General features: G+C 54.3%; 2 protein-coding genes across 3 annotated transcripts; one reads left to right on the top strand and one right to left on the bottom strand.

Moving 5' to 3' along the window:
• Positions 1–6,426: 6,426 nt before the first annotated feature.
• On the bottom strand, positions 6,427–8,745 carry DRAP1 (DR1 associated protein 1). The gene is made up of 7 exons (XM_068555814.1): positions 8,457–8,745; positions 8,141–8,213; positions 7,938–8,031; positions 7,525–7,644; positions 7,311–7,404; positions 6,996–7,084; positions 6,427–6,645 (listed from the first exon to the last, which is right to left on the bottom strand). Exons 1-7 carry the CDS (start codon positions 8,496–8,498, stop codon positions 6,540–6,542), a joined length of 618 nt encoding a protein of 205 aa, XP_068411915.1. The 5' UTR covers positions 8,499–8,745; the 3' UTR covers positions 6,427–6,539.
• A 127-nt stretch (positions 8,746–8,872) lies between these two features.
• On the top strand, positions 8,873–11,096 carry C11H11orf68 (chromosome 11 C11orf68 homolog). Of its 2 annotated transcripts, none has more exons than XM_068555812.1 (2): positions 8,873–9,006; positions 9,675–11,096. In XM_068555812.1, exons 1-2 carry the CDS (start codon positions 8,888–8,890, stop codon positions 10,429–10,431), a joined length of 876 nt encoding a protein of 291 aa, XP_068411913.1. In that variant the 5' UTR covers positions 8,873–8,887; the 3' UTR covers positions 10,432–11,096. The 2 variants fall into 2 exon arrangements, with proteins under 2 accessions (XP_068411913.1, XP_068411914.1); XM_068555813.1 differs by lacking the exon at positions 8,873–9,006 and adding an exon at positions 9,092–9,394.
• Positions 11,097–23,727: the final 12,631 nt, after the last annotated feature.

Genomic DNA, 23,727 nt, shown 5'->3' with positions numbered 1-23,727 from the left:
CTGTGCTTGTCTGTGTTTTGACTTTCCATAAAAACTGCTGTGCTATAGATCTTGTTCTGCATTTTTTGTTTTTCTGATACGTTGAAGCTTTGTCCACATTGCTACCTGCCATGCAGCACCCCAGTGACAGACAGCTTGGCAGCCTGTAATACTTCACCACCTCTAACCATGCCTAGGACATGTCTTTCTCTTTGTGAGAGGTTTTACCCACGAGTGGAACTGCCGGAAGTCACTTAGCTGTCATACTGTCCTTTCAAACATGCCCACTAGTTTACACTCCCACCAGAAGCACCAGACTTCTGTGTACCCACCTCCCCACCAGCCATCAGTTTTATCTGACTTTCTTCCTTTTTTTATTTTTTTTATTTTTTGGCACTAGTGGGATCTTAGTTCACCGCCCAGGGATTGGCCCCGGCATTGGAAGCGTGGAGTCCTAACCACTGGACCGCCAGGGAATTCCCTTATCTGACTTTCTGTTCTTGCCAATCTGACGGGTCTCATGTGAGATCTTGTGTTTTCCTTTGTAGCTTTCTGATTACTGGGGTGGGTGCAGAAATCTTAGCCCTTATTCCGTTTCTAAAAATAACATTTGAACACACACAAGCACACAAAATAGGAAGGACATGATTTCAGAATAAAGAAAGCTCACTCTGGTGATGGGAGGGGAGTGTCGCCCAGGTCCTGCCCCACTCCCCAGCTACAAGGAGCCCCCTGAGAGAGTCCAGAACTACCTGTCACTCTCACCAAACACTCTGCCCAGGGAGAGGAAGGACCAGGCCCCTGGTGGAGCACCTGGATCACAGGTGCCATTCCCCTGCCGCAGTGCCTATAGCCTAGAAGAGTGGGAACTTGGTCCCATCCACGTCCTGGAGACAAGCTTACCACACCCGAGAAGGAATGGGGCGACCTCAGAACTCCACCTCCCCACACTCTGGACCCCTAGGCAGGCCTGTGTACAAGCCCCTGCCTGTCTCTGTGCCAATGAGCAAACTCGGGGCACTCGTCCCACTTCCTGAGCCTCAGTCTCCTCCTCTGTAAAATGGGAGGTGATGAGAACACCTCTCTGAGAGAGTGGACTCAGATACAACAAGCGCAGGGCCGTGCTGCACTCAGATACACAGCGCTGCAGATCAGTCCACCAGGCCAGTGGGCGGTGGGTGAGGTCACTCCCACCCCTTATCTCTCTCTCCTTCCCCCTCACCTCCTCCTCTAGCCCCTGGGGCCTCCAGGTCTGGCAGCCCCGGGGGGCAGGTGTGGGGGAGGAGCCCACACCACTACCTCCTCTCCCTCCACGAAGCTTCTGGGACCCTGAGGGGCCGTCAATGCCAGAAGGACACCCCTTAGCCAAGGTGGGCTGAGTACAGGCCTGGTGCCTCCTGAATTGGGTCCCGGGTGGTGGATGAGGAAGTGGGAGCTGGGGGAGACCACAGGGAAAGCTGACCGGATCAAAGCTCAATCCTGGCCTTTGCTGGCACTGTCCCCTCTGCTCTTTCCCCACAGATAGCCTGTGGCCTGCACACTCCTCACTTAATAGGGCTTTCTACTGAAATCTCACCTTATCAGTCTCCCCTGAACGCTGCATAGAATGGCTGGGGCCACCCGTCCTGTCCTGCCTGGGATTCCCCACTCCTTTATTATGCTTTCTTTTCCCCAGTACACGTTATCGCCATCTGACATACTATTTATCTTCTTTACTGTCTGTCTCTCCCCATCAGAAATGAACTCCAAGAAACGCTTCGTGTAATCACCGCTACCTAGAATGGTATCTGGTGTGCAGTAGGTTCTCAACGGACATGTAGATAAAATAAAGTTTTTATGTTGTATCATAAAGGTGCGTGTATCATTAAGTGTGCAGCTTAGTATATTTTTATATATAACCACCACCCAGTTCAAGCTATGGAACATTTCCAGAAGGCTTCCCAGTGCCCCCCCCCCATCAGCCCCCAGCCCAAGGTAATCATTATACTGACTTCCATCACCATCGGTTAGTTTCACCTGTCCCTGAACTTTATTTAAATGAATTATGTCATAGCATGTACTCTTTTGTTAGGTTTCTTTTGCACAACATAATGTCTACAAGATTCGCCCTGATACTGTGTGTCACAGTGGTTTGTTCTTTTGTGTTTCTGTTTTATTATATATTATCCTATCATTTATTTATTCATGCTCTTGTTGATCGGATTTGGATTGTTTCCAATTGGGGGTTAGGAACATTCTTGTACGTGTCTTTTGGTGGCCATATGCCTAGGAGTGGCATCACCGTGTCACACGGAAGCGTATGTTGATAGACTCGATGAGAATCTGCCAAAGCATTCTCTTTCTTCTTTTTTTTTTTTTTAAATATTTATTTATTTGGTTGTGTGGGGTCTTAGTTAACGGCATGCGAACTCTTAGTTGCGGCATGCATGTGGGATCTAGTTCCCTGACCAGGGATCGAACCCGGGGCCCCCTGCATTGGGAGTGTGAAGTCTTATCCACCACGCCACCAGGGAAGTCTTTTTTTTTTTCCTCCAAACCGTTTTCTAAGGTGGTTGCACCCACTGCCATTCCCCTCAGCAGTGTAATTTCTGGTGTCGCCACTTCTACCCTAGCATAGGTGGTATCAGACTTTATTTATTTAATAAAAGAGCTTTTTGTTTATTTATCTAATTTATTTATTTTTGTTCCCCACCCAGGGATTGAACCCGGGCCCGCAGCAGTGAGAGTGTGGAATCCTAACCACTGGAGCACCAGGGAATTCCCAGACTTCTTAGTTTCTGGCTTCTGGTGGGTGACTGTGGTATCTCATTTCCCTGCTGGGTGATGATGTTGGGTGCTTAATAAACGTCTGCTGAATGGATCCTTAAATGGGCTGTGGAGGGGGAGCTTTCCACTTGGCAGGGAGAGGGGGGTCCATACTCTTCACAGGAGGGTCACAGTCTCCGGCTGCCACGCTGGCCTCAGAAGCTGCTCCCTCTTTCACAAACTGGTCACACTTACACCCTGGGGCACAGTCGATGCCGGGCTGAGGCATTCAGGCTCAAGGCTCCCCAGTGGACAGACAATAAAGAATGACAGGGGCTTCCCTGGTGGCGCAGTGGTTGAGAATCCGCCTGCCAATGCAGGGGACACGGGTTCGAGCCCTGGTCTGGGAAGATCCCACATGCCGCGGAGCAACTGGGTCCGTGAGCCACAACTACTGAGCCTGCGCGTCTGGAGCCTGTGCTCCGCAACAAGAGAGGCCGCGATAATGAGAGGCCCACACACCGCGATGAAGAGTGGCCCCCACTTGCTGCAACTAGAGAAAGCCCTCGCACAGAAACGAAGACCCAACACAGCCATAAATAAATAAATTAATTAATTTAAAAAAAAAAAAAGAATGACAATCACCTGGTTCCCAGGAAGAGCTCTGCAGATGGGGTACTGACAGGCTGCCCCCTCCCGGTGCCCAGTGGTACCCAGAGGGCAGGGCAGAGCCATCTTTTCCCATTCCCAGAAAGCACCCAGAGGCCAGGCCCAGCCAGAAGCACTGTCTCCCTGGGGCCCCTGCCCTCTGACTCAGGAGGCTGCACTCCTAACACTCGTCAAAGGCTGGGTCAGGGCCTTCCCAATGGCCCATGAGGTCCTGCGGCAGAAGCTGGCTGGTCACCCAGGTTGGCTAGACCACCTTCCCCAGCCTCACTCGGGCGGGACCCTGTGACAGGTCCAGTGGGAAAGTAAACAGAGGCAATGGGACCACTTCCAGCCCTGGCCCAGGAAAACCTCCGCGGGCTGAGACTCCCCCTTCCGCAGTGACTTTGAAAGCCATGAGTTGAGGGTGGTGGGGCCACAAGATGGAAGGAGCCTGGGACCGGAAGTCCCTCTTGGAGAAGCACGGCCCAATGAGCAGAGAAACCCCATTATGAACCTTACGTGGGCAAGAAATAAATTTCTATTGTATTTGAACCTATACGTATTGAGTTTGTTACATTAACCCTTTACCCTAACTAATAGGTATAACTCGTACATAGAGTTTAGTACATGTAACTAACACAGGTAATAACTAGGCCCCGTTTTACAAATGAGAGAACTGAGACAGAGAAGCTGAGAACTTGTTCAAGGTTAATAAGTGGAGAAGCCAGGATCTGAACCTGGGACTAACGAGGTTCTACTCATAAGCACTCTGTCAAGGCTGAGCCAACGGGCTGAGAATGCAGAGACCCAGGGCAGCGGCTCCTGGGCACCTCACTCCCACCTGCAGCTCCTGGATGAAGGGAGGCTGCTCCCTGCACCCCGGCCTCCTTGCCTTCCCCAGACATCACCCACCCTCTCTGTGCAAAATCTCACCTTTTGGACAGATCCAAGCAACGGGCTCCCAGGGTCTCTTTGTCTCTCACCCACGTGCCTCGCACGGCTCGGCAGGCCTTCGGCTCCGTGGACCCCCAGGAGCTCACCCTCCCTGGGACTGCGCCCAACTTGCTGCTGGAGAAAACCGCTTGCTCCCTCTCCGGGGCCAACGGGAAGCACCTCCCATTCACAGTCCTTGCCAACCAGAGCTCCCTTAGTTACAAGTGACAGAAACCCAGCTGGCTTCTAGGGAGAAAAAAATATTTTATTGGCTCACGTGACTAGGAAGTCCAAGGTATACAGGCGTCAGGGTCCAGGTTTTCAGATGTTACCAGAAGATGGTGCCTCTGAGCCTCCTGGCACTGCTGTGCTGGCTCTGTGCTCAGTCAAAATCACCCTTTGGGGTGGGAAGCAGCTTTCAGCACCCACCAGCCTCCATTCCGCCAGCCTTGCTACCCCAGTGTGGCCGCCGTCATCCTCACCTGGACTCCTGCGAGGGTTCCCTGCTGCCACCAGAGCCACGGGGAAGCCAGTGATCTTGTCAAAACCCTTTCCCAAGGGTCCCACCTGAAGTCCCAGGGCTCAGGTGTGTTGCCCACTGGGGTCACGACATTGCCTACATACTCACAGTGGCCAGAGCCTGTTTGATTGGCCAGGCTGGCAGTTCCCATGCCTCAACCCCACGGAGTGCAGTCAGCTGCACACACCACAGGCTGAGTAGGGATGTTTCCCCAAAAGGATCCGGGGGCTTTCTTTTCTTACACCTAGAGCAGGAGCAGATAAGAAGCAGACAGGACCCACGTGCCCTCAGGCTCCAGCTGCTCTGGGCCCATCCAGGCCTGCCACAGTGCCTCCTACTTCCCAAAAAGTCATACGCCATCAGATAAAAACTGAATACCTCAGTCCCCCACCAAAACCTACTCAACCCCTCTCCCCACTTAGGCTGGGGTTGGCTTCGGGCAACCCCACCTCACTCCATCAGTCCCCCCTCCCATCCCTTCAGCCCCTTCAGTCTGCATTTCTGCCATCTTAAAAAACAAACTCCCAATCCGTTCCTCCGTCCTCACTCTGAGCCACTGCCCTTTCCCACCTCCCCTCCACGGTTCTGAGTGTTGCTTCCACCCACCTCCAAGTTTCTCACCTCGCTGTCCCGTCCACAACCCCCAAGCCACTGAGGCATTTGACAGCTGAGTTCTCCCTCCTCCCAGACGCCCCTGGGTGGGCACCACAGTGGCTCCTGGGGGGCCCTTGGGCTGGCTGCTCTTCAGTCTCCTTTGGTGGTCTGCCCCAGCCCTCCCCTTTCTCCCTGACTCTCAAAGTTCACACACCTGTCTTTAGCTCCCTACATCCAAGCGCCCACTCCACGCCTCTCCTCAGTGGCCTCACAGGCACCCCAAACCCATCACAGCCAAACTCGAGATCTCGCTAACCCTCTTCTTCCTATGTTCCCCCAGCCCCACCCAAAGAAACCTGAGAGTCCTTGAGGATACCCTCCCCCTGATGCAGTCAGTCATCAGCGTCCAGGATTCCCGACAGCACGCCACGCCTCCCGCCCGCCTCACCAAGCCACTGCTCCCTGAAGACACACGTCTGCCTTACGCCCCGTAGCTCCAGGGTCTACTCAGGGTCACAGCCTGCTCACTCACAAGCCAGCCTTCAAGGCCACCACAACCCCACGTACCTCTGCTCCCACTGCCCCTCCCCACACGCCCTGCAAGGCAACTGGCCCAAGCTCTAGTTTTCAAGACTGTTGCCGTTTCTTGTCCCGTCTGTCCCTTTGCAGCAGCCCAGAGTGAGCAGAGCGGTCTCCATTGGACAGACAAGAAGAGGCCACTCACAGAAGGGCAGAAACCTGCCCAGGGTCACACAGCACAGTGAGACAGGTTGTCTCCCAGCATGACCGGCACCAGCTAGCTCAGGCCCTCCGCCACTCTGACCCGCCTTCCTTCCATCAGCACCCCGGGTCCTGCCCTGGCAGAACCGTGGCCTCCGGCCCCTCCCTTCAGTCAGCTGCTGCCCAGCCCACCATGGCTCCTGGCCCCAGCTCAGCATGGGGAAAGAGGTGGACGGATGGGAAGGAGGCCACAAAGCCCTGGACACAAGCTGGGACAGACACTGGTGTTCCCTTTTATTATTGTTTTATTAATAAATTTAAGAACAGCTCTAACTTCTCTCTTCTCCCCAGAGCAACTAAAACCAACTAAAAGGGGGTGGGGCCTGGGGGGCAGAGGGCGCTAGGAGTCATAATCGTCTTCATCCTCTGCGTCAGGTGCCGAGGGGCCTGGGGGTGCTGGGGGCAGAGGCAGAGTCGAGGTGAAGGGCATGAAGGGTGTCGGGGGGCTGCAGGGCAGAAAGCAGGAAAGGAAGATCAGGCCACTCTCCGGTGCCCATTCCTGCCCACTCAGCCCCACCCGGTCCTCCACACAGGCAGCCCTGGAGCCCACCGCCCTCTGTACCAACAGGGAGCCAAGCCCAGAGAGGGGAAGGATCCAGGGCAGGTCACACAGCCCCACCCAGGGGGAGGAGACCTTCTGAGAGCACAGTATTCAGCCTTTAAGTCCTCCTCAGTTCCTCCCCTCCTATCCCTGAAATCTGCTACAACCAACAGAACCAAGTGGCCAGGGAGGCCAGGAGAGACAAGTCAGCCTTGGGGTCGGCTGGCCCTCTCTTGGTGCCACTGAACTGCTTACCTCTGAAAGTGGACAGGGGGGTGGCTGGCCTGGGGTGGGGCCTGTGGTGTCTCCTCTTCGCCGTCAGTATCTGTATCCTCAGACTCATCCTGGGAACAAGGCAGGAATGAGAGAAGACCAGAAAGACATGGGCTCATCACAGAAAAGCAGAAATAAGAGATGGACCTCCGTAGCCCCAATTTACAAGCAAACAAACCAAAACGAAAAGATCACAGGTGAGGATGGGACTAGGCCTCCAGCCAGCTTGGCCTGGCCGGATGCAAGGCTGCCCTGCCTGCCCTGCGGGGCAGCACAGGGGGCTGGGGCCTCACTCACCTCCTGCTCTGAGTCCGTGCCCGACAGCTTCTTGTCCTTGCCCTTGCTTCCCATCCCACCATTCTTCCGGTTGCTGCTGCCTGGCTTCCGGCCCCTTCAGGAAGGTATAGTGCATCTGCCCAGAGGTCTCTCCCCTCCTTTGCCACCCCCCAGCCACCCCCAACCCCAGGGGCCTTGGCCTTCCCCACCTGGACACTGGACCCCGGCTCCCCACCTGCGGGGACCCTTGTCCCCATCCATGTGGTTGTCTTCGCCGTCCCCCTGCATGTCAGGCACAGATGCCACCAGGTCCTTCAAGAAGTCAAACTGCTGCTCCAGCTCAATGCACTGCTTCCTGGAAGAGGTGGGGAGGGGATGGCACTCAGGTGGGGCACAGCCGTCTGCGCCCTCAGCAAGGGGCTCTCTGGATGTCAGGGGAATGGAGCCTGGAAAATTTCAATCCCAACCATCCCCCCCTTTGCTAGAACACCCAACCTCTCCTCCCAAGTTCAAACCCACTAGTCTTTGAGGCCTTGCTGATCTCCCAGCATCCCCTACCTCCCGCACTATCAGGGCACAGCCTCCCCTAAGCGTGTAAACTCCTGGAAGAGGACCCCAACCGGGCCCTCCCAGATCAGAGCCACTCACAGGTGGGATGTGGTCATGGTCTTGGCGTTTCGGGACTGGGTCACTTGGCAGGCCTTCTTCAACAGTGACTCCAGGAAAAGCTCGAGCGCCCGAGCTCAGGGGGGTCAAGGAGAACGCCGGGTGGTGTCCCAGCCCACACAAAGCGACCCCGGGCTGCCGGCCTCCCCCACCTCCCTCAACCCGACCAGCCCCCGACAGGATACAGATGATGACAGGCACAGCCGCCGCCACCTTCCCAATCTCTTCATCCGTCTGCATGATCTTCTTGATCCGTGCCTGGGGAGGGGGTAGAGAGCTCGGACCCCGTCGCCTCCGTCCCGGAAAGGGTGCTTAAGTGGGGGGAGAGAAAGGGAGCATCCCAGGAGAAAGGGGGCGGGGGGCACCAACGCTGAGAGGGCACGGAAGGGGGCGGGGCGTCCGGGCCCCCGAACATCGCGATGCGCCCGCCTCCCTAGCCGGGCCTGGGCCGGAGCCTCCCGAGGGCCCGGCCGCTCCTACGGAGCCTGGCCACGTGCTCACCGGCGGGAACCGCGCGTTGTACTTCTTCTTCTTGCTCGGCATCTCGGGGCCTCTCTCGCCGCGCCGGGCCCAGCGCCGCCGCCCGCAGCCTCCCGGCCCCCGGGCCTGCTTGTCGCCCGCCCGCCGCGGCTCCCCCGGGTCCTGGTGCCGCCCGCTCCGCCCCTGCCGCTGCCCACAGGGTCCTAGCGCCGCCGGTCAGGACACCGCCCGCAGGGCCCGAGCGCCCTCGCCTTAGAGCCTCCCAGGCGGTGCGCTTCTGTCCCGGACTGTACCGCCACTCCCGCTCGCCCACAAGGCCAGAAGAACGAACGTTAGCCCCGCCCCCCGCAGGCCCGCCCCTCCTCGCGTTCCCCGACGGCCCCGCCCCTTCCCCGGCCCCCACTGTACTGCGCCTGTCTATAAAGTTGTTGTTGAAGCGGCGGGGCGCTAAGATGGCGGCGGCGGCGGCAGCCGTGGCGGGGGCGGGGCGCGGCGGCGGCGGCGCAGAGCCCCGGCAGGAGCGGAGCCGGGCCCCGGGCTGGGCCGGCGCCGAGCGCAGCGAAGGCCGGAGGTGACCCCGGGGCGGCGGGAGGGGGCAGGGAGGGGCGGGGGTGCAGCTAGGGCCGTGGGCGCTAATGGCGGCGGGCGCGGCGGGGCGGGAGGCTGGCCCTCCTGCAGGCTCTATCGACCGTGGGTTCGAGTCCGGACACCGCCCCGTTGGCCTCGGATCGGTCACTGCCGTCTCTGGCCTCAGGGTCCTCGTCGTTAAATGGGCTGGATAACGCCCGCCCGGAGGCCTGGCGCCATGGGGCCTGCCGCGGTGCTGCGCGAACGTGTGCTTTGCCTCCTTCCATTAACTCCCGGAGCCCGGGAAAGCTGCCATCCTCTGGCAGGGCCGGGAGGTTCCCACGCCTGAATTCACATTTCGGCCCTGTCACTCACTGCAGGTGTGACCTTGGGTGAGTCCCGTCTCTCTGAGTTTCGGTTTCCTCATCTGTAGGTCAGGGAGAGTAGTAATAACATTAACAACATCTGCACAGCTTTTGTTCCACCTCAGGCATTTAATTCTCTACAGCTGTTTGAGACAGGAACAGTTGTATTGTAAAGATGAGGCAACTGAGGCACAGCGACCTTAAGTTTTGCCCAAGGCCACACAGTTAATTCAGTGTCTGGCACCCACTAGGGCCCAGCAAGTTGGGTCTGTCCTGGACCTGCCCTAACGCAGTTCCCTTATGGCAGGATGGAACCAGGTGAGGAGCTGGAGGACGAGGACTCTCCAGGTGGTCGTGAAGATGGCTTCACTGCTGAGCACCTGGCTGCAGAGGCCATGGCAGCTGACATGGACCCCTGGCTGGTGTTTGACGCCCGCACCACACCTGCCACAGAGCTGGATGCCTGGTTGGCCAAGTACCCACCATCCCAAGTTACCCGCTATGGAGACCCTGGCTCGCCCAACTCTGAGCCTGTGGGCTGGATTGCAGCATACGGGCAGGGCTACGTCCCCAACTCGGGTGATGTGCAGGGCCTGCAGGCAGCCTGGGAGGCTCTGCAGACCAGCGGGCGGCCCATCACGCCAGGTACCCTGCGCCAGCTGGCCATCACCCACCAGGTGCTCTCTGGCAAATGGCTGATACACCTGGCACCTGGCTTCAAGCTGGACCACGCCTGGGCTGGCATTGCTCGAGCCGTGGTCGAGGGCCGGCTTCAGGTGGCCAAGGTGAGCCCACGGGCCAAGGAGGGTGGGCGGCAGGTCATCTGTGTTTATACAGACGACTTCACGGACCGCTTGGGTGTACTGGAAGCAGATGCAGCCATCCGTGCAGCAGGCATTAAGTGTCTGCTCACCTACAAACCTGACGTCTACACCTACCTGGGCATCTACCGGGCCAACCGCTGGCACCTCTGCCCCACTCTCTATGAGAGCCGTTTCCAGCTGGGGGGCAGTGCCCGTGGTTCCCGTGTGCTGGACCGTGCCAACAATGTGGAACTGACCTAGTGGGGCCAAATGGGGGAGACCACCCTCTGCCGCCCCTGCTAGGGATGGATCCTCCCGTCTGTCTTCCCCCTCCTTGTCCCAAGAAGGCTGAGCGTCCCCAGCTCTGAGGACTGGGTCACTCGGGAACTGCCTGCGTCTACGAACCCTTTGAACTTCTGTCCTGTGTTCAGGGCTGACTCAAGTCCCCACTGGCTGGAGGCTCTGGCTCCCTGAGTGCCAGACCCTCAGCCTCTCTCTTCGCCGCTGCTCCCCTTGGTTATCCAGGACCACAGGCTGGGCGCGGACACCCGCAGGGGAGCCTTCCTTGGCCATACCCTCAGTTCTGGCTGTACCTCCCCCTCCTCCTGCATCCTCCCCTTGTCTTTCTCCCTCACGGGAGAGAAGACCTCGTGCTTCCAGTCCCTCGCCTTGGGGCCTTCACAGTCCAGGGGGCAGAGGCCCTGCAGGCCTGAGCATGCCGTTTTGTTGGGGGTGGGTGGGTGATGGTTCCACTCAGCCCCTGGCAGAGACAGGGGCTGCCAGGGCCATGGATACGGGGCCTGCCCCTCCCTGCCATCTCATAGCCCACACCACCTTCCTCCTTTCTTTGGCTACCTTGTCACATGCCTGCTCCTGGCATTTCAATAAAACCCAGCTTGGGTCTGTGTCTTGAGTGTTTTTGAAAACACTGTGTTGGTGGTTACCTGCTTTGGTTGCTGGAGAGAGGCAGGGCTAGGAGAGACTGCCCCTCTTCTCTGATTGGGCCCCCCAACTGCCTCCAGTAGTAAGATATGCCTCACAGCCAAGGCTGGGAACCTCTCTCAGAGCCTCTGCAAAGCCGGCCCTGTTTCCCCTCCATCCCAAGAATCAGAATCAGTTTCTCAGTGACTTCCCATAAATTCAAAGATTTGGCCCAGCAAAGTGCCCTAGGCCAGGGCACATGGTCTGGTGAGCAGAGGATGGGTTGGGTTTCAACTGCCTAGGCTGGATATCCTTGTGCAGTGAACAACCTGCACAACCTTAAGAAGCCTTGGAAGTCCTTCCACTTATACTCACCTCTCCCACCACCCTGACCATCACAGAGGCCACCAGACTGCACATCACTCCCATATGGATTATTTAATTCTCGCAACCTAACGAGAAGATTTTGGCCCAATTTATGGTCAAGAAAATTGAGGCCAAGAGGGGAGATAGATTCCCTCAGGGTCATGCAGTGAGTTGGGCAGAGTTAAGACTTGCACCCCAGTTCTCAGGCAGAGTGGCGTCCCTGGCCTCACCTGCAGTTAGCTCTTTGCAACCCAGCAGGTACATTCACTCAACATGACCTCCTTGGGCCATACCGCTCAGCTGAGGCTGCTATAGCTTCTGGGAGCTTGGCTTCATAGCCCCCGGCCCCGGCCCTGGCCCTGGGCTTGGTTGGGGGCTCCTGGCAGGGAGCCCCTTGGGACGTTGCTCTCGTGCCGTGCCGGAGCTGACTCAGCCTCCAGCAGCCTCATCAAATTGGAATTTGGAGCAGGGGAGCGGAGATGCCACCAGGCTGACTGGGTGGAAGTAGGTGAGTCATAGATGCTGGCTCGGCCCCCTCCCCAGCCTCCTCCGCACCCAGAGCTGAGTCCCCTTCAGCCCAGCCCTGGGAAGTTCCCAGGGTTGGGTGGTCTCCAGGTCAAAGCCTGGTGCCCCTCAGACTGTCAGTGCCTTGCACTTACCCAAATGGGGCCAAGGCTTGGGAGGATCCTGGCCAGGCCCTTGTGGGTCCCACAAAGATGCCCAAGTGGTGTCAACACCACCTGGTTCTTCTTCCATAAGTAAGCATTTCACACACTTAGCGCCTGTTCCCCATCGTCATGGCCCTGCTTTAGCCCCTTCCTCACTCTCTCTCCCAAACCATTGCAACTTGCCTCTTCTGCCCCATTCCCCCTCCCTCCCCCCACTGCCCGCTGCCCTGTAGAGCGGCCTGTGTCCATCTGCTACTCAAAGCCCTTCTGTGGCTCCCCACAGCCTGCAACTTAGAGTCCACTCCCCTGAGCCCATTATGGCCCAGCCCCCGCCCCCAGCTGCGCCAGCTTCCCTCAGGCGCCCTGTTCTGCCCGTGCTCACCCTGCCGGAGCCAACTGGCTCTCCCTTCACCCCTGGCAGGCAGCCCTGGGCCTCAGGCTCTTCCTTCTGCTTGAACACCTGCCTTGCAGCAAGGATCGAGGGGTTACTTATGTAACCACTGGATTAATGTCTCTCTCCCGCTGCTGGCCCCTAAGCCACGTGCCCAGACTATGCTCAGTGAAGGCAGGAACAATGCCTAAATCTCAGCCCTGTCCCCAGAGGGCCTAGCACAGTGTGTGGCCAGAGCAATCTTTTCATAAATTATTGAATGAATGAATGAGTGACTCAAGTCTATCCCCTGCCACTGCCTGCAGCCTCATCTCCTCCACTCCCTGCTTCACTACTTCTGGGTCCAGAACCATGAGCTGCCTGTGTTTTTCCTGCACACCCGCTGGCCTCCTCACTTTTGTGCGTATTCTCATGCTGTTGCCTCCGCCTGGTATACCTGACCCTCACCTGCTTCCCTGGCTGACTCCAGATCTCAGATGCACATGCTCAGGTGTCATCCTCTCAGAGGTTCCCCCTCCCCCATCCATTCTCACCCCAGGCTCCCATAACGCACACGCAGCTGTGGCTCTCATCTGTGCATCTGAGGCCCCTCAAGGACAGTGGCTGCGCTTTATCCCACAGGGTGTCCTCAGCATCCAGCATAGGACCTGGCTTAGCATAAGTGCCAAATAAACATGATTGAATAAATGAGTGACTGAATGAAAGTTGCCCTCTGTCTCTGGGCCTCAGTTTCCTCATTCCATCCATAACAAGAGCCAGGCACTGTGCTAAGTGTGTACCTACGTTACCTAAGCTTCGCCCAGCTCTATTATTATTGCCATTTTGCAGAAGAGGAAACTGAGGCCCAGAGAGGTTCAGTAATTGGTTCAAGGTTACAGAGTTCACTATTTGAATCCCAGTCATTCAGCTCCACAGCACCCAGTGCACTGTTGAGTCCCAACTATATGAAAGTGCTGTGGGGAGGGGGGGCTGCCAAGATAATTGAGATCCAGCAAGGACTTAGGATCTGATTTGTAAAGCACACAGGTTCGGTCCTCAGAACCACCTGAGAGAGAGGCTGGGCCAAGACTAAGATTCCCATTTTACTGTTGGAGAAACTGAGGCCCAGAGAGTAGAGTGACTAAGCCTACTAAGCAGGAAGGACCTCCCGGGCCTACAGTGGGGACTGCTCCCCTGCCAGGGCAAGAGCTCCCAAGACCCACCCACTCAGGCTGGCAGGGGATTGTGTCCTGTTTGGCTGGCCCGTTCCCATACAGGCGTCAGGGAGCAGCCCTGACCCGGGGTAGGCCAGGCTGGGTAAATTTGGACAAGCCCCTGTCCTCTGCTCGCTTTTATAAGACCACGGAAGGATGACGGAGCCAGGAAAAGGAGGACACCCGCACTGCACCTACTCCCGCTCACATGCACCGCGAACCCCCAGCGCCCAGGCAGGAGGCTGCAGAGGGGCTAGTCTGTGAGTGGGGAGAATCTCTGCCCACCTCCTGATTCCGGCTGGGGCCAGGAGGACAGGAAACAGCTGAGTCGGGAGAAAGCTTCAGCCAGAGCTTTGGCGAGGTTTTGGGGATTTTCCCAGCAGGGCAGCTGCGCCCCACTCCCGCCCACTGGGAGGGGCCCTGGCAGAGACCAGGCTTGGGTCACACAGCTGATTCATCTGAGGAGGGAAACTCCCCGTTTCTCTGACGTGCATCCCCCAGGTGCTGAGGAGTAACCTGAGGGCACCTAGCCCAGAAACCCACCAAACCCACCTTTCCTTGATTACTGGCCTCCCAATAGGGCTTGAAAACCCCCCAGGCTGGACAGAGGGACAGAGTTGGGCAGGGTGGCAGGGCATCGGGGCAGCTTCCTAGGGAATAACAGCAGAGACTGGAACCAGAGCCACAGCCGGACAAGGGGCACCGCAGGCATTCCCCCCCTTACCCATTTGTCAGATGGGAAAATTGAGGCTCAGATAGCAAGAACAAACACACACGCAGACCTGCTCTGTTCCAGACACTACTCTAAGCAGTTTGTACGCATTCACCCCTTTTGGTCCTCACAGCCCTCGTTTTCCTGAGGAGTAAACTGAGCAGAAAGAGGTTAAGTAACAGCCACGGTCAAGGCTGGAAATGCTCCGGAGGCTCTCCACAACTCCCGAGCGCTTGTGCACACCCCTGCGGCAGGGTGCTCCCCCTTCTCCCTGAGCACCTCTGGCCCCAGGGGCCAGAGACCTCCCTGGGGTGAAGTCTGAAGTGGTCTCTGGGGACCCTTTATCCTCACGTCCCAACTCAGGCCCCTGGGAACCCTAGAGAACAGGCAGGTCACCCACGGGACCCTGGCTCCTCCAAGGCTAAAGGGAGAAAGCTGGCTCCTGCAGAAAAAAAATAAGCCTAACCCGCAGAGGGCAGGAGAGGGCAGCGAGGCGTTCCCGCCAAAATCTTCCTCTGGAGGCTTTTGACTTCCTTCCAAAGCCCAATCCTTCCCCCCTCCCCGCACCCCCCCGCGTCAGAGCCTCCCTTTCCTGTCTGCCTGCCCCCGGCCCTGACACCACACACACTCATGCCCGCACACACAGGCACACACGTGCACACCGAGAGTCCAGCCTCCAGGCCACTGCCCCTCAGCAGGCCGGCCCTGCGCCCTCTGCCCGGGGCCAGGGGCCCGCTGGCTACTCGAGGGGAGCTGAGGGTGTGGCTCTGTGGCGTGTAGCCCAGGACCCCACGCAGACAACCTCTGCCCATCTGGCTCCCACTCACAAGCGGATGACTCACCCCCTTGCCCCCCATGACTCAGTTTACACGGGTGCCCAGAGGTCCTCCCAGTGAGGGTGGGGCGGTTTATTAGCCCAGCCCAGGCCCGTCAGCCTTTCCTCCCAGGATGAGAGTTTCATCCCCCTCCTGGCCCACAGCCAGAGCTGGCACCCGGAGCCTGGAGCCCGGAGGTGGCGGGAAGCCTCAGGCCTGGGAGGGTAGGAGAGTCCAAGAACTGAGTGGCAGTCCCCAACTTCCCTGGGCCTGGGTCTGCAGGGAACAGCAGCTACTCCAAGAAATAAGAGGCCAGGCTGAGTGGGCAGAGCGCCATCATGGGCACCAACAGCAGAGCCCTCGATGTCCTGCATTCAGAGGAAATGGTCCACATGGCACAAAACATAACAGCAAGAAATCCCTCACTAACATGTATTGGTCGCTTACTATACCAGTCCCGTGCTAAGTGCCATCCACGCCTTCCCTCGTGTACTGCCCCAATAATCCCCTGAAGAGCGTGTACAATCATTATGATCTCCGTCTTACAAGTGAGGAAACAAGCATAAAGAAGAGAATGACCCAGGTCACACAGCCAGGACTCAAACCCAGGCCATCCAACTCCAGAGCTCACATCGTTATCCCTCCTGCCTCCCTGAGCCGCGCTGGTTGGAAGAGGGATGACGGCCCAGTCTGCCCTGCCCCTCCCCCCAGCGCACCTCTACTGAAACCTCTGGTTTTAGGGATCACCGTATGTAAACCACTAATCTGCAAGAAGGGAAAACTGAGGCTCCCAGAGGGAAAAAGACTGGCCTGAGGTCCCAGCACAAATCAGAGGTGCAGCCAGAGCTGGGACCACGTAGTTAACACTCTCCCCAATACCCTGGGATGGAGAGGTCGGCCCCGCCCCGACTCCCTGTAACCCTTTAGCCCGGCTCCTTTCCCTCCTGTTCTCCTCTGCATCATGGGGACAGGACTGCCTTCACAGCAGGGTGGCATGAGGCTCAAAGGACAGCAGAGGGACCAGTGCTCAGTGGCATCTGGGGAATGAGGAGGGTGATACCTAGGCCCTGGAAGCAGCAGCCCAGCCCCTTCTCATCCCACCCCCTTCCTCAGCCCGGACCCCACCAAATGGCTCCCTCCAACCCCACGGGCCAGAAGACCTTCCCATAAGGGACTCCAGCCCCCTCCTCCCCAGACTCCAGCCTCAGTAAAGTGAGCATAGGTCCCTTCCCCGTTCAAACAGCACTCAGGGGTCCGCTTGTCCTCCAGCCCAAGTCAAGCCCCTCACACGGGACTAAGTGCCCTGGCTTAGGCCTCACTCGGCCCACCCTTCCCATCATGGTCCCAATACACATTCTACCACATGCCCTGGACAACAGGGAGCCAGGCCTCGCCTCCCCCAACCCCCAGGCCTTTGTAAAGCCTACTGACTCCAAATCCAGAAATATCTCCCCCATCTTCAGATACTCATCAGCCAGGAAACCTGCTCCCTCTACCCTCGCAATAGGAAAGCATTCTTCCTTCCTGGGCGCTCCTGTAATGCCCCTGGCGCTCTCCAGCTCCTGGCCCCAGCACTCTCTACCTTCCACCAGGGATGTTTTCCTCAGCAGCTGATCCCTCTTTTGGGCTGTAAACACCTTGGGGCCAGGACAAAGTCTACCTCCCTACCTCCCCAACTGCTGGTTCCATTCAACTTTAACTCTGTTAATTCAGGAGAATGGATAAACGTGTCCATCATGCAATGGGACCAGACTCAGAAATCAAAAGAAGTGAACTACTGCTACCCACAACCTGGATGAATCTCACAGACATAATGGTGAGAAACGGAAACCAGACACAAAAGAGCACACACTGTATGATTCCACTGATGTGAAAATCTAGAAGAGACAAAACTGATCTATGGTGATAGAGCCGAGATAAGTGACTTTCTAGGGTAAGGGAGGATTGACTGCAAAGGGGCAGGAGAAAATTTTCTGGCGGATGGAAATATTCTGTATCTTGACTGGAATGTGCTTACATGAGTGAATACAAATGGTCAAACATAAGACCAGCACATTTTTTAAAATGTAAATTTTACTGAATGTAAAATATACCTCAACGAAGTAGATTTTTGTTTGATGGGGCAGGTCTATATATACTCAGTGGAAGCATTTCCAAGATATAAGAAAACAAAAAAGCAAGGAGCAAAACAGGGTATAGAGCAGGCTAACTTCTGGGTAAAAAGATAGGCAAGAGACTGAATACAATAGAGAGGGAGGCTTTTCACTGTATACCCTTGTGTAGCTTCTGGATCTTGAAGCATGTAAATGTATTACCTAGTTGAAAAACAAATGCAATGAAAAATTTAAAAACGTAAGGCAAAGTAAAAAATAAAAATCATGTTTTAAAATAATTTTTTCTCTTACACACACTATGTATATATAGTGTTTTGTGTTTGTCTCCCCCAAACAGAAAATCTTTAAAAATTATTCTGAGCAGGTTAAAAAAAAATGTAACAGCCTGCATAGTGCTATGGGACTCTATTACGTGAGGGATCTAACCTAGGTTAAGGACTCATGGGACTTCCCTAGTGGCGCAATGGTTAAGAATCCGCCTGCCAATGCAGGGGACACGGGTTCGAGCCCTGGTCCAGGAAGATCCCACATACCGCGGAGCAACAAAGCCCACATGCCACAACTACTGAGACTGCGCTCTACAGAGAGCCACAAATACTGAAGCCCGTGCACCGAGACCCCGTGCTCCACAATGACAAGCCCGCTCACCACAATGAAGAGTAGCCGCCACTCGCCGCAACCAGAGAAAGCCCGCATGCAGCAACGAAGGCCCAATGCAGCCAAAAATAAATAAATATATAAAAATTAAAAAAAAAAAAAGACTCATGAGGACTTCCCTGGTGGTCCAGTGGTTAAGAATCAAACTTCCAATGCAGGGGACGCAGGTTCAACCCCTCGTCGGGGAACTAAGATACCACATGCCGTGGGACAACTAAGCCCGAGTGCTGCAACTACTGAGCCTACACGCTACAACTAGAGAGAAGCCCGCGTGCCACAAAGAAGAGCCCGCATGCCACGAAGAAAGAGCCCACGTGCCGCAACTAAGACCCAATGCAGCCAATAAATAAGTAAATAAATAAAGGACTCGTGGACTCATGAAAGGCCTCCTGAGGAAGTGATGGGGAAACTGAGACCTGCAAGATGAGAGTTGGCCAGGCAAGGGGATGAGGGAGGGCATTGTGGGCAGAGGGAATAGCCTGTGCAAAGGTGAGAAACTTGGTCCAGTAGTAAGCCTGGAGCAGAGAGAGTAACTGGGTACTGCTGAGGGAGGAGCCTGGGCAGGTGGCCCACACCTGGAAGGGCCTGGGATGCCATGTTAAGGATTCTGGCTGTTTTCAAAGGATAGACCAGTAAGGCAGTGAGGAGCTCAGGCTCTGGAGACTGACTGCTTAGGTTCAAATCCTGGCTCCACAATTTCCTTGCTGTGTGGCTTTTAGCAAGTTGATTAATTTCTCTATGCCTCCATTCCCTAATCTGTAAAATGGGTATAATATTATTATCTGTCTCTACAGGGTTGTTGTGAGGATTAATGAATTACTTTGAACAGTGCCTGGTTCATAAGAGCTACATGAGCGTGAGCCGCTAGTGTGACCCTTTTGGCCCTCCAAGTCCCCCAATCAACAGACAACCTAAAAGAACACAGAGTGTATCAAGCATCCTGACCCCACCCCTTCCCAGACCTCAGACCCTCCTGTGTAGCAATTTGAAGTGTGCCGTGGTGGCTCGGAAGGGTCCAAGTCTGAGGGTGAAATGGTCAGAATTGTAAAAGATTCTTCTGTGAACATTGTCAGGATTTTAAAAATTCCTCAGGCTGCTCGTGGGAAGTGGAGGGGAGGGAGCAAGCTGGAGGCTGTGGAGAGTGTCCAGAACAGATGGGAGGGGACTAGGACCAAGGGAAAGAAATCTTTTTGTTGGAGTGAACTGAAATGTCACCTCCAGATGTGGGGAGACTGGAATTCTGACCCACTGCTGGTGGGATGGAGAACTGTTGGAGAGAATCAAAGCCAAATTTATGGGTACCCTATGACCCACAAATCCACCCCGGGCACATATCCAAGAGAAGTGAGTGCAACTGGCCACCGAAGGACATATCAAGAATGCTCACGAGGGAATTCCCTGGCAGTCCAGTGGTTAGGACTCCGTGCTTCCACTGCAGGAGGCACGGGTTCGATCCCTGGTTGGGGAACTAAGATCCTGCAAGTCACGTGCAGCACAGCCAAAAAAAAAAAAAAAGATGTTCACAGCAGCCTTATTCAGAAGAGCCCCAAACTTGGAGAGCCCCCAATATCATCATCAGAAGAATGTAGAGACTGATTATGGGATATTTGTGCAATGAAATGCTACACAGTAATGGAAAAGACCAAGCTACTGCCTTACCCAACAATGTAGACGACTCCCTCAGACATGCTGTGTAAAAGAAGCCAGACCCCGGACTTCCCTGGTGGTCCAGTGGTTAAGGCTCCGCGCTTCCAATGCAGGGGGCGCGGGTTCGATCCCTGGTCAGGGAACCAGAATCCCACATTCCGCATGGTGTGGCCAAAAAAAAAAAAAAAGAAACCAGACCCAAGAGAGTACATGCTGTATGTTTCCATTTACAAGAAGTTCAAGAACAGGCAACACTGATCTATGACTCTAGAAGTCAGAATAGTGGTTACCTATAGATGGGGGATGGTGAGTGGGAGGAGGCACAAAGAGGTCCTGGGCTGTTGGAAATACCCTACACCTTGATCAGGGTGGTAGCTACATGCGTTTACATACATGTAAAAAATCATTGACCTGAACATGTTGGATGAGTGCACTTTACTGTAGGTATGTTAAACTTCAATTTCATCAACAACCTAAATATAAGAATCAAAATTATAAAACTATTAGAAGAGAACATAGGGGTGAATGTTCATGACCTCAAATTTGGCAATGGATTCTTCAGTTGGACACTGGAAGCATGAGCAACAGAAGGAAAAATAGATGAACTGAACTTCAAAAAAATTATAAAAACTTTTGGGCATCAAAGGACTTTATGAAGAATGTGAAAAGACAACCTACAGAATGTTAGAAAACATTTGCAAATCATATATCTGATAAGCGTTTGGTAGCCAGAATATATAAAGAACTCATATAATTCAGCAACAACAAAAAGAAACAACCTAATTAAAAATGGGCAAAGGACTTAAATACACATTTGTCCAAAAAATATATACAAATGGCCAACAAGCATATGAAAAGATGTTCATTGGTCATTAAGGAACATGATTGGTTATTAAGGAAATGCAAATCAAGACACAATGAATAGAGAACAAATGTATGGACACCAAGGGGGGGAAGCGGCGGGGGGTGGGGTGGGGGGGGGTGTGATGAACTGGGAGATTGGGATTGACGTATATACACTAATATGTATAAAATGGATAACTAATAAGAACCTACTGTATAAAAAAATAAATAAAATAAAATTCCAAAAAAAAAAAAAAAGACACAATCACTTCACACCCTCTAGGATGTATTTTAAAAACAGAAAATAATAAGTGTTGGCAAGGATGTAGAGAAATTAGAACCCTCAGGCACTGCTGGTAGGAATGTAAAAGGGTACAACCACTGTGTAAAACAGTCTAGCAGTTCCTCACAAGATTACACAGAGAGTTACCATATGACCCAGCAATTCCACTGTTAGGTATATGCCCAAGATAAATGGAAACACATGTCCACACAAAAGCTTGTACACAATGTCCATAGAAGCATTATTCATAATAGCCAAAAAGTAGAAACAACCCAACGTCCATCAACTGATGAATAAATAAATTGTTGTATAGCCATACAATTGAATATTATTCAGCCATAAAAAGGAATGAGGTGTTGCTACTTGCTACAACACTCATCAGCCTGGAAAACATTATGCTAAGTGAAAGAAACCAGACACAAAAGGTCACAAATTGTACAGTAAATTTTCCATTTATATGAAGTGTCCAGATGAGGCAAATCTGTAGAAACAGAAAGCAGATTAGTGGATACCAGGGGATGGGAGGAGGGGCTAATTGGGAGTCATTACTTAATGGATATGGACTGTTTTTCTGGGATAATTTAAAAGTTTTGAAACTAGAGAGGAGTGGTGGTTGCACAACATCGTGAATGCACAAAATCCCATTGAAGTGTACACTTTAAAATGGCTAGGAAGGGACTTCCCTGGTGGCGCAGTGATTAAGAATCTGCCTGCCAGTGCAGGGACACGGGTTCGATCCCTGGTCCAGGAAGACCCCACATGCTGCGGAGCAACTAAGCCCGTGCGCTGCAACTACTGAGCCTGCGCTCTAGAGCCCGCAAGCCACAACTACTGAAGCCCGCGGGCCTAGAGCCCGTGCTCCGCAACAAGAGAAGCCACCGCAATGAGAAGTGTGCATACCACAACGAAGAATAGCCCCAGCTCGCCATAACTAGGGAAAGCCCATGTGCAGAAAGGAAGACCCAACGCAGCCAAAAACAAAAATTAATTAATTAATAGACTTTTAAAAAAATTTAATTTAAAATGGCTAATTGTATGTTATATGAATTTCACCTCAATTTTAAAAATAAATAAACTTCAATGTAGAAAGTGAACGGAAACTGGAAAACATAAACATCACCTACAGTGCCCTGGGAGCATTGACAGAACCTACTGGGCGCAAGGCACACTCATCCACTGCCTCCTTTTGCCTCATTGCAGCCCCAGGAGGTGGGGATTGTCAGGGGCTCAGAGAGGGAAAGTGATTGAGCCAGGCTCACACAGCTGCCAAGGGACAATGCCTGGGTCTTTCAGACCTTCCAGCCCCCAGACTCCTGAAACAACTGTGGCCCCCTGGGATTCTCACCAGGCCTCCCTGGGTGGGAGCTGGTGAGGTCAGGGGCCAGGAACGTTACTGCAGCCACGAGACGGGCGTTAGTGACTGAGGAGCTTGGAATGTGCTGCCTCTGAAAGGACCTCTTGTGGCTCCACTGACGGTTAGAGCAGGAAGGGACTTTCAGAGTCATGCAATCACACACACACACACACACACACACACACACACACGAAACCTGAGCCCCTGCTCAGTCACTGTCCCAGGCTGCTTGGGGAGTGGGGGCAGGGTGGTGTTTCTGGAGCCGGCAGACGAATGCAGTCAAGGCTGACGTGTGTTAGGCCTCGCATGTGCCACCACCTGGCTGCCTGTGTCACTCTGACCTGTCCTGCTTGGACTTAGCCAAGGAATTCAGATATCAGTTAGTGTGTGTGCATGCGCATGAGTACCTTAGCGTGTGATCAGAGCCCCCAAAGCTACCACCCCTGGGGCTTTTTATTAACACGTAATTATTTTTGCTATTTGTCAAATTTTCACTATATGCTGTATGAAGCATGTGACATTATTTTATATCTATTCTCTGACAACCCTGAGATGTTATCACTATATAGTTATCGTTATGTCTTCATTTTACAGATGAGGCTCTGAGAGATTGTATGCCTCATCCAGAGCACACAGCTGGTGAGCAGCCTAACCAGAATTCGAATGCAGAACTCAGGCTTGTCTGACTCCAGCATACCTGTTCTTTTCCATGAAATCACACTGCCTCAAAAAATCTCTCTCTCTCTCTCTCTCTCTCTCTCTCTCTCATGCACGCACGTACACACACACACACGCACACACACCCCCCCCATATATTTCTCATTCTGGTAAACTGCTGGTGGTTCCTTTTCTTTTTAGAGAATGACAAGCATTGAGTAGAATAAGGGCAAGGGAGAGGCACCAGGCTGGTAACCACCTTCTGAGTGCACATCACTTTACAGCCTACAAAGCACTTTCACATTTGTGATCTCATCTGATCCCATAGCAACCCCATGAGGTCAGCAGGAGGCTCAATTATACCCATTGGGAGTGGGACTCAGAAGGAAGGTGACCCGCCCAGGGTAACAGAGACAGAAAATGGTAGTACTGAGACTGGAAGCCCAGGGCCAAGCTGGCCTCTTGTCTCTAAGTCCTGAATGTGTCCGCTGACCCTGGCCTCTGTCCCCAAGGAAGGCAGCCCAGGTCCCCACCTTCCTGAAATCTTCCTTCCCTGAGGACAAAACTGGAGCTGATCAAAAGAAGGTACCCGTGGAGGGCCTCCCTGGTGGCGCAGTGGTTAAGAATCTGCCTGCCAATGCAAGGGACACAGGTTTGAGCCCCGGCCCAGGAAGATCCCGCATGCCGTGGAGCAACTAAGCCCGTGCGCCACAACTACTGAGCCTGAGCTCTAGAGCCCCCAAGCCACACTACTGAGCCCACGTGCCAAAACTACTGAAGCCTGCGCTCCTAGAGCCCATGCTCTGCAACAAGAGAAGTCACGACAACGAGAAGCCCGCGTACCGCACCGAAGAGTAGCCCCCGCTCACCGCAACTAGAGAAAGCCCGCGCACAGTAACAAAGACCCAACACAGCCAAAAATAAATAAATAAATAA

Source organism: Eschrichtius robustus, chromosome 11 (genome assembly GCF_028021215.1).
Source record: "Eschrichtius robustus isolate mEscRob2 chromosome 11, mEscRob2.pri, whole genome shotgun sequence".
In the NCBI taxonomy this organism is placed as follows: domain Eukaryota; kingdom Metazoa; phylum Chordata; class Mammalia; order Artiodactyla; family Eschrichtiidae; genus Eschrichtius; species Eschrichtius robustus.
This window is presented reverse-complemented; position numbering and strand designations above follow the sequence as displayed.